We start from the raw sequence: 11,585 nt of genomic DNA on the forward strand, positions 1-11,585 counted from the left end.
TCTTTTATTGGGGGCGTGGGTGCTGCAGATGCTGGCGGGGGGTCTCAGGCCCCTCACACAGTGATGCTGTTTTCCACGACCGCAGGGTCCAGGTAGGTGTAGGGCAGCGCCAGACTCCGGTTCCGCTCCTGGATGCCTCTGGAGATCTGGGCCAGGCGGCTCTGGAAGGCGGCGATGCTTTGCTGCGGGGCCTCCTCAGTGAAATGCTCGTCTGGGTAGGTGCCCAGACACTACTGAGGATGGTGCAAAAAAGGCTGGGACCTCCGCCTGACCCCATATTTCCACCGTCAGCGATTTCAATCCATCTTATTTAGTCAACTCAAGCCCTGGTCACCTACGGGACCCAGATCCATGCAACTTGGAGCAAAAGCCACCCGCCTAGGCAAAAGATTGGCAGTTACAGAAACCTAGACTGCCCCAAGCCATGCTCACTAGACACCTAGACCATTCTGAGCTCCACCTATAGGAATCTGTAGCACCCTAAGGCACGCCCACCATCCTGCCCAGTTGCCCGTCTCCCCAAGTTGAGGGCACTATCTGAGTAACTCATTCTCACCCTACCCCGGAACCTGAAGGCCTTGCTTACAGTGTCTTTGGTTTCATTCCCGAGGCTCCAGAAGAGTACCAGGGCATGGCATGTAGCATTGACTTCAGGGAGTGAGGCCACCAGGTCTGTCTGGCCCTTGGTGGTGGGTGGGGGGAGCCACATGGTGGTGGGAATATTGGGCATCCAGGCACTGAATTCAAACTGACCCCCACAATTTAGTAAACATAGAGTTGCCAGTGCCACCACAAGGTCCACTCCTCCTGTGACCCAGCTTGTCCCCCTGGCCTGTCACTGGCTTACCTGGCCACTGTTAATGGCAGCATATTGGGCTGAGCAAGTGAAGATTATCACGGTGAGATATTGGATGAGGCCAGCACAGCTGTCCAGGGTAGAGGGGACCCCTAGATGGGAGTTGGGTAGAGAAAACAGAGCTGAGATCCAAGGAGGCACTGCTGTCCTGGGGAAAGGGGCTCTGGAGAAGGCAGGCAGGAGATAGGGATGGACCGCTCACCTGAGCTCATGCGGCTTAGAAAACCCTCCTGGAAGATTTCCCTGACCCAGGCCTGGAGCTCCGAGTCCCTGCTCACTGCCTCATTGTCCGGGTAGTAGATGTTAACAATATCAGTCACAAAGCTGGGGATCCAGGAAGGCATGGTGACTAACAATTGAGGGAGCAATGCTGACCCAGGGTAAGGGGTAGAAGAGGCTGCTGAAACCAGAGGCCCACAAAGGAGGGACTAGGCCAAGGAAGGGAGGTGGCCAGACACATAGAGCACCAACTGCGGAGCTGAGTTTCAAACCTGGAGGAGTCTTCACTGGGCTGTGCAAACCAAAGACCTGATGGCCTAAGCTGGTCTGAAGAAATGCTTGGTTGGCAAGAATTTTTGTTTGTTTTTTAAGTTGAATCACTTGTCAACTTTTAAATATTTCAAGATGTCTAGTTTCTCTTGAGAAAATCTTAAGCTCTGACCACAGTGATAGCTGGGTCACCATTGTTGCCATCAGACAAATGAGTTCTCCACTGTCCACAGTTCCTGGCCATGGCTCTTCGCTAGCTTTTTCCTGTTTGCTGGCTCTGCTGGCATTTGAGTTCCAGTCTTTTGAGTTACGTCAAGCCTTGGGACAGGACTCTACATGTGACCCCACTATCTGATCAGGTGCATTTTCCCCACGGACTCCCAATGGGCCAACCATCCTCAGCCACAGTAGGGGGCTCAGGAAGGGTGTGTGGACCACTGCTGAGAAGGTTTGGGCACAGGCAGCTCTTGCTATGGGTGTTCACACGAAGGATTCCTGAGGACTTCAAGGGGGAGGTTAGGACATGAGCTGAGCTTAGAGCAGGGGCACCATTTAGATAGCAAGGGAGAAATCGCCTGGCCTCCTTGGCTAGTGCATGCTGAGAAGGAGGAATGGTGGGCAGATCCAGAAGGGCTGAGATGTCACAGGAAATGTGGCATCGCATGTGGCAAGAAACCAGGAGCCATGCGAGGCTCACAGCATTGGCACTGTCATACATCACAGTGCCCGAGGGAAGGTCATTATGCTGGGTAGTGGCAGGAGGTGGGAATCTGCAGGAGGCCAGATGTCAAGAGGATCTGGCCTCCTAGGTGGAGGCCAGAGATATATCTCCAGGAGGTCTCCTGTGAGGAAGATTTAGAAGGAAAAATCTGGATGCACAGTGACTTAGTCTATGTATGAATAATAAAAATACTAGAGGGTGAATACTACCTGTTTCCCTTATTTTAAGGTGTGCTCCCAAAGATGCGCTAGGTCTTATTTTCAGGGGACGTCTTATCTTTCCTTTAAGTAGGTCTTATTTTCGGAGGATGTCTTATTTTCGGGGAAACAGGGTATTAATAGTTAATCCTCAGAGAGCACTTTCTATTTGCTCAGGTTTGTTCTTCATTTAATACTAATAATCTATAATATAGCTGCTTTTATTACCCCTGTTGTCAGATGAAGAAATAGGCACAGAGAGATTAAATGACTTGCCCAGGGCTGCACAGATTGGAAGGAAAAAGAGAAAACAGCGAGGCCAACGAGGCTGGACAGATGGAGGGAAGGTGATAAATGTGATAAAGTAACGAAGAGTTTACTAACAAACTAACGAAGAGGTTCAGAGTCCTCAGGCCCAGGGCAGTGTTACCTCTCTATAGCTGCCCAGATCTGGAGTGCATCATCTCGGTAGTAGTAATGGGCAAGGTCCTGGACCTCTCGGTCAGCCAGCTGGTGGGGCAGGCAGAGAGAGTGGTAGGTGACAGCTGCCAGCCCTTTGGCAATCAGCTCCAGGCAGCCCTCGCGTCCTAACGATATTGACTGTAATGAGCAAAGAGAGTGCTGCTGCCAGGAGCACAGGAGTAAGAGCCTCTGGACCAAACCTCAGTCCCCTCTGGGCCCCCTCTGCCAACCACCAGGATTCCAGGCCTCCCAGGGCCCTGACCTGGTCGATGAGCTTTCCTGGTGCAAAGAGCCTAGTGCGGGCCAGGATGTTGATGTGGAAGGTGTAGCGGAAATGAGGGATGAGCAGCTGGGGAGAGCAGAGCCAGAGGTCAGACAAGGTGGCCCCGGCTCTGGGCACTGGGAGGAGGGGTCCTCCCTACCTTGAAAATGGGGTGGCACAAGGGTAGCTGCCGCAGCATGGACAAAGCAAACGTCTCCACCACGAAGTGGGTTGCAAGCAGATGAGTGACCATCTCGTGTATCAGGAACTCTGAATGTCGCATCCAGGTCTTAGCCAGGAGCCAGTCCTCAGCCGGGTCACTGGGCAGGAAGATGGGGTTGTCTGGGCCAGGTGTCTGACTGAGCTAGAGGGGGGGACATATGGGAGGGCAGACATCAGGCAGAAACCAGGTAAGTGTAGCCCATCACCACATCCATAAGGCCAAATCACACAGTCAACTTTCTTTACTGGTTGTGTGACCTTAGTGAAGTTAATAAACTTCTCTGTGACTCAAGATTCTTCAACAATAAAGTGAAGTTGACAATAATAATCGCTCTGAGAGCTGAAATGCTGTCAGCACAGGTGGCAGATGCCCTGGTACCAGCGCAGTCATCCAGATCCCCAGTGTGCAGTGCAGAGATTGGGAGGATGGAGAGGAAGGGTGTGGAGGCAACTCTCAGAAGAGATTAAGTTTTAACTGTTGGAAACATGATCAAACTGTCAAAGGTACATGATTCAGCAGAGTCAGTTTTGTCATGAATGTCAAGATGGAATTTGTTCTCAGACACTGAATATCATGACCTTTCTGTCAAAGTGGAAATCAAAGAGGACAGAGCTGCAAAACTACAAACACAGAAGGGGCTGGGTAGGATTAGCGATGTGATCTCTGGCCCTAGGCATAGCAGCCCTGGGAGGAGGTGGCCTCTCAGTTGTCCCTCCCCACAAAATCCTCCAGGGCCCTGCCTTGCTTACCTGGATGGCCAGGGGTAACAGGGGCCCGCCACCTGGGCGCTGGTGCAGCAGAGTCAGGGGTGCAGCCACGAACTGGGGCCTCCCATTAATGATGCTGGGGCAGAGGCCTGAGAGGATGGCATGGTCCACCAGGTACACAGACCCCCTCTAAGAGAGGAGAGGAGGAGGAGGGCTGAGGGAGCAGACCACATTTCAAAGTTCTGGCAAGATTGGGGGAGGGAGGACTTACTCTGAACCTGAAAGTGCTAATATTTCACTTAAAAGAACCTCAATTTCTGGAACCAGTGAGGCATTTCAGCTCAGAGCTCCCTCCTACTTCCAAAGAAAGAGACTTCTCTCACACCCTGTCCTCACCCAGGTAAAGAAGATGCCTCTGCTGTGGCCAGACCCAAGCACCAGTGACAGGCAGGGAGAGAAGTGAGCCCTGCTGGTCGTCAGTGCTCTACAATGCAGAAGGCACTTTTCTGAGGTTGGGGTATATCTTATCCCAGTAGCCCAGAGAGGGGAGAGTGGCAGCTTTGGGGATCACTGAGCAGACCAGCTGTAGGGCATCTTCAGTAACCATGACAACTTATCACCATGTTTTTTTTTTTTTTTGTAGAGACAGAGTCTCACTTTATGGCCCTCGGTAGAATGCCATGGCATCACACAGCTCATAGCAACCTCCAACTCCTGGGCTTAAGCGATTCTCTTGCCTCAGCCTCCTGAGTAGCTGGGACTACAGGCGCCCGCCACAATGCCCAGCTATTTTTTGGTTGCAGTTCAGCCGGGGCCGGGTTTGAACCCGCCACCCTCGGTATATGGGGCCAGTGCCTTACTGACTGAGCCACAGGCACTGCCCATCACCATGGTTTTGAGCAAGGGGACCCTGCCAATGCCCCAAGCCTAGCAAAGTACCAGGAGGGTGCAGTTCCTACTCAGCCCTGCCCAACAGCCTTCTCAGAGCAATGGCCCTTTCTCCAGGGATGAGTAGGAATCCCTAAGCTAGAGAGATGCCTTAGCATGCTGGGGATGAGAAGCTCGATGGGGTGAGAGGGGATGAAGGGCAATGGGGGCTAGGTCGAAAAAATAGGGTCCTCAGGCTAGAGGACTGGGAGCCTGGGAGTGTGGGCTCCTACAGGCTGGGAAGGAAGGCTGGACCCCTTTACCCCTCACCTCCAGTTCAGCCTGCAGACTGGTCCCAGGGCCCAGCACTGGAGCCACCATGGCATCAGTGACTGGGAAATTCTTTGGGAGGCAGCAACAGCGGCGGATGAGGACGAGGTTGAGGCCATTCAGGAACTGGGAGGCGAAAAAGGCATCCTCACGCCAGTGTTCAAACACGTACTCTGTAGGGGGGTGGATGTGGGGAAGGTCACCCCTGTGCCCTGTCTCCAGGACTGCCACAACTCTCAGACTCACTTCCAGCTTCCCAGCTATGGTCAATTCCTGATGCTGCTGGGGTAGACTGGGGTTCCCCTCCTTCCTACTGGCTGGATAACTTTATTCTCTGAATGTTTTTTCAGAAAACAAGGGATTAGAGGTCTGAGTTCTACCTGAGGAGTCATCCCAACCACCCATTTGGGGGGAATCCTAAGGTTCCCTGTGGTGCACACAGAGACACACCTAGTATAAGAACAGAACGTGAGATCAGAAGAATGCTGGACTTTTGGCCATATTCAGTCCCTCTCAAATTCACTGGTCCCATGACCCATTCTCCCACTATCTTGTCAAAAGACAGTCTGGATAATTTGTTAAATTAGAGGAATAACTCAAAAAGAGTTGGCACCACTTTGGGGCATGGTGCTGGTGCTTGAGTTTTTGAACCAAGAGTTCAACATGCATAGTTTGAACCCACAGTGCAGCCAAGGGCCAAGGATGTCAGAGAGAGGGCATTCCTGAATCCTGCAGCTTGCTTTGGTTTCTAATTCCACGTGCCTAGGCTCCAACCAAGGAGGCACAATTCTGAAAGGAGGGAGGACATTTTGGGGAGGAGGCATTTTCCTAGGGTCCCTCAGCCCCACCACCTTCCTACACAGAGGCCATCCCTCCTGGGGGCAGAAATGAGGGCCTGTGAAGGACGGGAGGGAACAGGCAACAGTGCAGTCCTGTGATTTCCAGAGCGTTCCAACTTGGCTTTCTGGTTCTCAGTATCACGAGGTGACCACTGATGACCCTCTGGCCCTGCCATAGCCTTCCTCACATTGCAGACCTGACACTTGAGATTTGGGGAAGATGAAACTACGTCGGATCTCTTCCAGGCTTTTCCAGGGCCGCTGACTGTCCAGGAGTCCCTTCAGCTTCAGGACCACGTTCCTGCAGAAACAAAGACAGAAGGGTGTGGGCTGGGGAGGGAACCCTGCACTGACAGAGAGGGGTCAGTGGGGGACCCTGGCACTGCCAGGGAGAGGTCAGTGGGGGCCAGGCTCACAGGGAAGCACGGTGGAATTTCTGGTTGAGTTCCTTGGTGACCGAGTAGCGCAAGGTGGGATCAAGTTCCTTGAGATTTTCAACATCCAGGCAGTGGGGTAACCCTGGGAAAAACTCACTCCACCTGAGCAAGGGAAGAGATGGAGATGAGAGTGAGTTACTGAAGGCTGGACCCCGCTCTTTGGGGACAGGAAAGGGTAACAGGGTGGGCCCCTCAGCCAGGTTGTACAGACAGGGAGCTCACAAGAGGAGATATGCCAGGACTCAGGGTGTACTGTTTCTGGTCAGATCTGCGGCTCAACTGACCTCCCCTTGAAGGAGGTGAAGGAGTGAGGGACCCTCTTTGTCTCCAGAAAACTGTACAGGCACATACATACCAGGGGTGGGGGACTCCCAGGCCCACAGCCCCAAGTACCCTGAGCTGCTCACGGGTATTCCTGCTGCCTCTGCTTAATCTCTGCCTGGCGCTGGGCATGAAGCAGAGGGTGGCTGTCCTGCCAGATGACTTTAGCTGGGGGAGGAAAGGAATGAGGGGGGACCTGTCCCCACCCCTTAGCACCTCCCTAGTCCTGGGAGGGAATCTAGGAAGAGGAACATTGGCAGCCACTGACCTCTGGAGCTGTTTTACCTCTTCCCCCAAGGGTGGAGAAGCCCCTTCCATCCAAGGCACACTCTGCCTCAGAACCTGGAGTTGCTCCTGGAGGGTGCCCAGGAGTCCCCTCTTTGGTGGGACCCCACATTGGGGCTGCTATAGCTTGCCGTCCACCCCTCTGCTTCTCAGTCCCATTCTTTTTCCACCAGTCCCTCTCTCCTCCACATACTGTCCTCTCTAACACCCCCACTTCATCCACAGCCAGAAGAGTCCTCCCCCAAGGGTCCTCCACCAGGACCCCCTTTAAGTATGATTCCCCAATATTTCACCTCCTCTTTCTCTTGTCCTCGTGCCACCCCCAGGGCTCTACCCGGTCCTCTGCCCCGCCTTGCCCTTCCCCACTACGTCCACACCAGCCCCCCAGTTCCCTCCCCTGACACACGACCACATCAGCCTCCCTCGTCCCCTTGGTGCCCAGCCTGCAGCCCTGGCGGCCCCCTGCCCCTCACCTGCCCCCTCCCGCAGCACCAGGCTCCTCTCCCCCTCCAGCCACTGGTAGCAGGGGAAGCGGAGGAGCCGGGCACCCCCCGGCGGCGACAGCTGGAACCAGCGGCAGAACCAGGCGTCTGGGGCCAGTGGCCCAAGAGGGCGGGGCAGCGCGAGGGGCGCCTTGCGCACGCGCAGCAGCAGCACTGCGCCAACGTCCTGGCGGAGCGTCACCTCGAAGTCCTCCTCCTGGGAGCAGTAGGCAAAGGGAGAAGGCTCGTGTGGGCCGAGGAGGGTAGCAAGTGACAGGGGCCAGGCCGGAGGCGCGAGCACTCACCGCGCCCAGGCTGAAGTCCTTCCCGCAGTTGTCTAGGCGAAGGATCGGACTCTCGCCTGCGACTCCCACGAGGCTCACCGACACGTTGTCCCAGGTCCCCGAGCCCAGGAAGGAGCCTGTGGCCACGCGCACCCGGTAATCGCCCATGACCTGTGGTTGAGGGGGCTCTGGCAGTGCCCAGGCAGGGCGTGCTGGCTGGGGGCTTACAGCTCAGCTGCGCCGGGGCGAGGAGAGGTACGGCCACCCGTGACCTCCCGCACAGCGTTCCGCCCTCCAGTGCGCTCCAGAGCTCTGGGGCGACCGGGAGAGGTTTCTAACTGACCCACAGCCTTGACCTCCACCTCACAGCCGAACTTCAGCTCCTTTTCGCTGAAACCTTTCCGATGGGTCGGTGCTTTCCTCCACTTCTCTGGACCTTAGGGCTCTGGGTCTCATTTTGGCTTCGGGGAAACTCCCTGTCCCCTCCTCCAGACGGCTCCGGTTGGCTCCCCCCGAAGAGCACCGGAGGCCTCCACCTCTGCATCTCCACCCTGTTCACTCCCTGCCCTGGAGGGCTTGTCTTGTATATTACTTGGAGTAGTGGACACGGAGTCACCCGTATCCTCCCACTGCCAGCATGCCCCTCTCCATTTCTGAGCCTCTTGTCTCTGTCCCAGGCCTCAGAATTTTCTCAGGTCGGTGGGGGTGGGAATGGAGATGGGGGAATCTTGTTTCCCATCCTCCAGGAATAGTGAGCAAAGGCATCTGGGAAATCCACATGGATTTGGGGGGTGGTGCAGAGGGTGTGCAGGAAGATAGGGAGGAGGCTGGAAGAGGACCCCACACTGAGGAAAGAAGGAACTGGGGCTCTAGGCACTAGGGGCTTGGCATATGGCTCCCTACAGCCTGTCCAAGTATACTTTTCAAAAAATTTTTGAAACTTGACTCACATCAATTAGAATAAATAAAAGTCAAAGTTGTTTTTTTTTGAGACAGAGTCACTCTGTCACCCTTGGTAGAGTGCTATTGCATCATAGTTCACAGCAACCTCAAACTCTTGGGCTGGAGATCCTCTTGCCTCAGTCTCCTGAATAACTGGGACTATAGGCGACTGCCACAATGCCTGCCTATTTTTAGAGACGAGGTCTTGCTCTTGCTCAGTTTGGTCTCAAACTCCTGAGCTTAAGCAATCCACCCGCTTCAGCTTTTCAGAGTGCTAGGATTATGGGCCTGAGCCACGGTGCCTGGCCTAAAAGTCAAAGATTTTATTCACTGCAGTTAGATAGTGATGTTGATTCTAAGAACAACTGTGAACCCACGTCTTTATAAAGGCAATTTAATAAAGAAATGTTAGGATATGATTGCCGGGTTAGATATGAAACTAGTCAATGTGCTACAGGGGGTTATCTTTACAAAGATTATAATCTTTGGGGTTATCATTTTTAGTGAAAGAAATAATTTGCATCACTACTGAGCCCAAGTTACATGAACTTCACAGACACAGACTTCACAGAGACTTTTATTGATAATAAGTAGCAAAGTCAAGCAACAGCACATTCTTCTAGAAAATTAAATATTCTTCAAAGGACAGGCAGTTGTCCTTTTAATTTTATTTATCAAGTTTGTACAATTTTTCTTGACAAGGCTGTTGCTGGCGAGTATATCAGGCAATCAAATAGATCTCCTGTTGGGGGCTCTCTCTCTCTAAAGTCTCCACTCTCTTACTTCGCACCACAGCTTTGACGTACGATCACCTTGAAATCAGGTTGGGTGTGTATCCTTCCTTCCAGACTTTTTTTTTTTTCTAATGATAAAAGGGATCATATGCTTATTTTGTCACTTGCTTCCACCTATATTGTGTAACAATTTATCTTCATGATGGTTAATCTTAGTTGTCAACTTGATTGGATTAAGGATCACCTAGAAAACTGGTACAGCATTATTTCTTGTCTTCTGTGATGATGTTTACAAAGGAGATTGGCATGTAAATCAGGGAAGATTTGCTTTCAATGTGATGGGCACCATCCAATTGGCTTTGGGCTCTGAAAGAACAAAAAAGGAGAGAAGGATTTTTTTTCTCTCTTTCTCCTTGGAGCTCTTCCAACCCTTATATATCAGAACTCCAGGTCCTCCAGCTTTGGGACTTTAGGACCTACACCATCAGTGCCCCTGGATTCTCAGGTCTTTGGTCTTGGACTAAGAATCACACCATCAGCTTCCCTGGTTTTTGGGCCTTAATACTTGGACTGAGCTACCCTACAGACATCTCAGGGTCCCCAGATTGCAGAAGGCCTCTTGTGGGACTTCTCCACCTCCATAATCACATGAGCCTATTCCCCTAATATATTTATCTACCCTCACGCACCATGCAATGATGTTTTGGGTATAGACCAATGGACCACATATACAATGGTGGTCCCATAAGATCATAATGAAGCTATACAATTTCTATCTCCTAGTGATATCATAGCCATCACCTCCAGAGGAGCTGGGACTATAGGCACATGCCTACATGCCCAGATAATTTTTTTTTTTTTTTTTGAGACAGAGTCTCAAGCTATTGCCCTGGTTAGAGTGCTATGGCATCACAGTTCACAGCAACCTCAAAGTCTTGGGCTTACATGATTCTCTTGCCTCAGCCTCCCAAGTAGCTGGGACTACAGGCGCCCACCACAATGCCTGGCAATTTTTGTTGTTGTTGCAGTTGTCATTGTTGTTTTAGCTGGCCCGAGCTGGGTTCGAACCCACCAGCCTCCGTGTATGTGGCCAGCACCCTACTCACTGAGCTACAGGTGCTGCCATGCCCAGATAATTTTTAAATTTTTTGTAGAGATGGAGGGGGGCTGGCCTGGCCTCAAGCAATCCTCTTGCTCAGCCTCCCAAGGTGCTGAAATTATACACATGAGCCACCATGGCCAGTTTCTATTCCTTTTGCTACTACATACCCACATCCTTTTCTTCCTCCTGCGCTGGTGACTCACTCCATCTAGTCCTGCCCTATTTCTGGGACTTTCCATTCTCTCTTCCCTTTCCTGGACCCCCTCATTTTCCAGATGCAAGACCTAGAGTAGTAGAAATGGCATCAGAGAAGGCAAAGAGAGGGCTGCTCCTCCCCCTCTGGCTGGTTGTTCCAATTAGGGTAGAAGTCTCCACAGCATGACTTTGGGGCCTGGATGCCCAATGCCTCATTGTCTGTGAGGAAGACCCTACTCTAGTCCAAGGAGAGTTAAGTGGACTTCTCCTAGTGGTGGATGTTACCTGTAATACTTTCTCTTCTCATGGCTGATCAGCGAAAAGCCAAAGACTAGGACATGTGTGTGTGTGGGGGGGACAGGGAGCTCATTGGGCTCATAAGTTCATAGAGCCTGGGCAGTGAAGGTGGGGGTAGCTTCTGCAAAGGTGATAGGGCCTGATTGTTTGGAATTTCACTGCTGAGCTGTGATTCTTCATTTTCTCCAGGAGATGATAGTTGCTCCCAAAAGACATACGTTGAAACAAACACCAGCTTATTGACTAGGGCACATCTGCCCTCCAACTCACTAATTCATCCACACCTATGTGCATGCATCCAGCCATGCATCTATCCAATCATTCTTCCCATCATCCAACATTACACAAACATTTGTTGGGTCTCTGTCATGTAGCAGCACAGTGCCGGGCACCAGGCATATAAATTAGAACGGGAGCCAGCTCTTATCTTTAAGAAGTTCATGGTCTAGTTGTGTATAAATAAGTAAATGAAAAAGGGTTTTAGGAATTATTTCTCCATTCAATGTGAACTTATCGAGCACTAGCAGTGTGACAGGCACTGTGGTGGGCAGCT

General features: G+C 52.2%; 2 protein-coding genes across 2 annotated transcripts; both read right to left on the bottom strand.

Moving 5' to 3' along the window:
- Nucleotides 1-43: 43 nt before the first annotated feature.
- Nucleotides 44-5,604, bottom strand: LOC128570662 (polyunsaturated fatty acid lipoxygenase ALOX8-like). The gene is made up of 7 exons (XM_053570038.1): nt 5,115-5,604; nt 3,960-4,106; nt 3,148-3,351; nt 2,988-3,074; nt 2,694-2,863; nt 1,059-1,180; nt 44-948 (listed from the first exon to the last, which is right to left on the bottom strand). Exons 1-7 carry the CDS (start codon nt 5,163-5,165, stop codon nt 836-838), a joined length of 894 nt encoding a protein of 297 aa, XP_053426013.1. The 5' UTR covers nt 5,166-5,604; the 3' UTR covers nt 44-835.
- A 487-nt stretch (nt 5,605-6,091) lies between these two features.
- LOC128571029 (polyunsaturated fatty acid lipoxygenase ALOX15B-like) lies at nt 6,092-7,930 on the bottom strand. Its single transcript, XM_053570713.1, has 5 exons — nt 7,784-7,930; nt 7,470-7,695; nt 6,798-6,879; nt 6,370-6,492; nt 6,092-6,254 (listed from the first exon to the last, which is right to left on the bottom strand). Exons 1-5 carry the CDS (start codon nt 7,928-7,930, stop codon nt 6,092-6,094), a joined length of 741 nt encoding a protein of 246 aa, XP_053426688.1.
- Between the last annotated feature and the right edge of the window lie 3,655 nt (nt 7,931-11,585).

Source organism: Nycticebus coucang, chromosome 18, assembly GCF_027406575.1.
Source record: "Nycticebus coucang isolate mNycCou1 chromosome 18, mNycCou1.pri, whole genome shotgun sequence".
NCBI classification, from domain to species: Eukaryota; Metazoa; Chordata; class Mammalia; order Primates; family Lorisidae; genus Nycticebus; species Nycticebus coucang.

Bases quoted from the DNA above. Each gene is read 5' to 3' on its own strand.
- LOC128570662 (XM_053570038.1), bottom strand. From the start codon at position 5,165: ATGGTGGCTCCAGTGCTGGGCCCTGGGACCAGTCTGCAGGCTGAACTG. The intron at 3,352-3,959 runs GTAAGCAAGGCA...CCCCCCCTCTAG, and splicing joins TGTTACCCCTGGCCATCCAG to CTCAGTCAGACACCTGGCCC. The intron at 3,075-3,147 runs GTAGGGAGGACC...TGCTCTCCCCAG, and splicing joins TGTGCCACCCCATTTTCAAG to CTGCTCATCCCTCATTTCCG.
- LOC128571029 (XM_053570713.1), bottom strand. From the start codon at position 7,930: ATGGGCGATTACCGGGTGCGCGTGGCCACAGGCTCCTTCCTGGGCTCG. The intron at 6,493-6,797 runs GTGAGCAGCTCA...TCCCTTGCTCAG, and splicing joins CAGAGGCAGCAGGAATACCC to GTGGAGTGAGTTTTTCCCAG. The intron at 6,255-6,369 runs GTGAGCCTGGCC...TTGTTTCTGCAG, and splicing joins AAATTCCACCGTGCTTCCCT to GAACGTGGTCCTGAAGCTGA.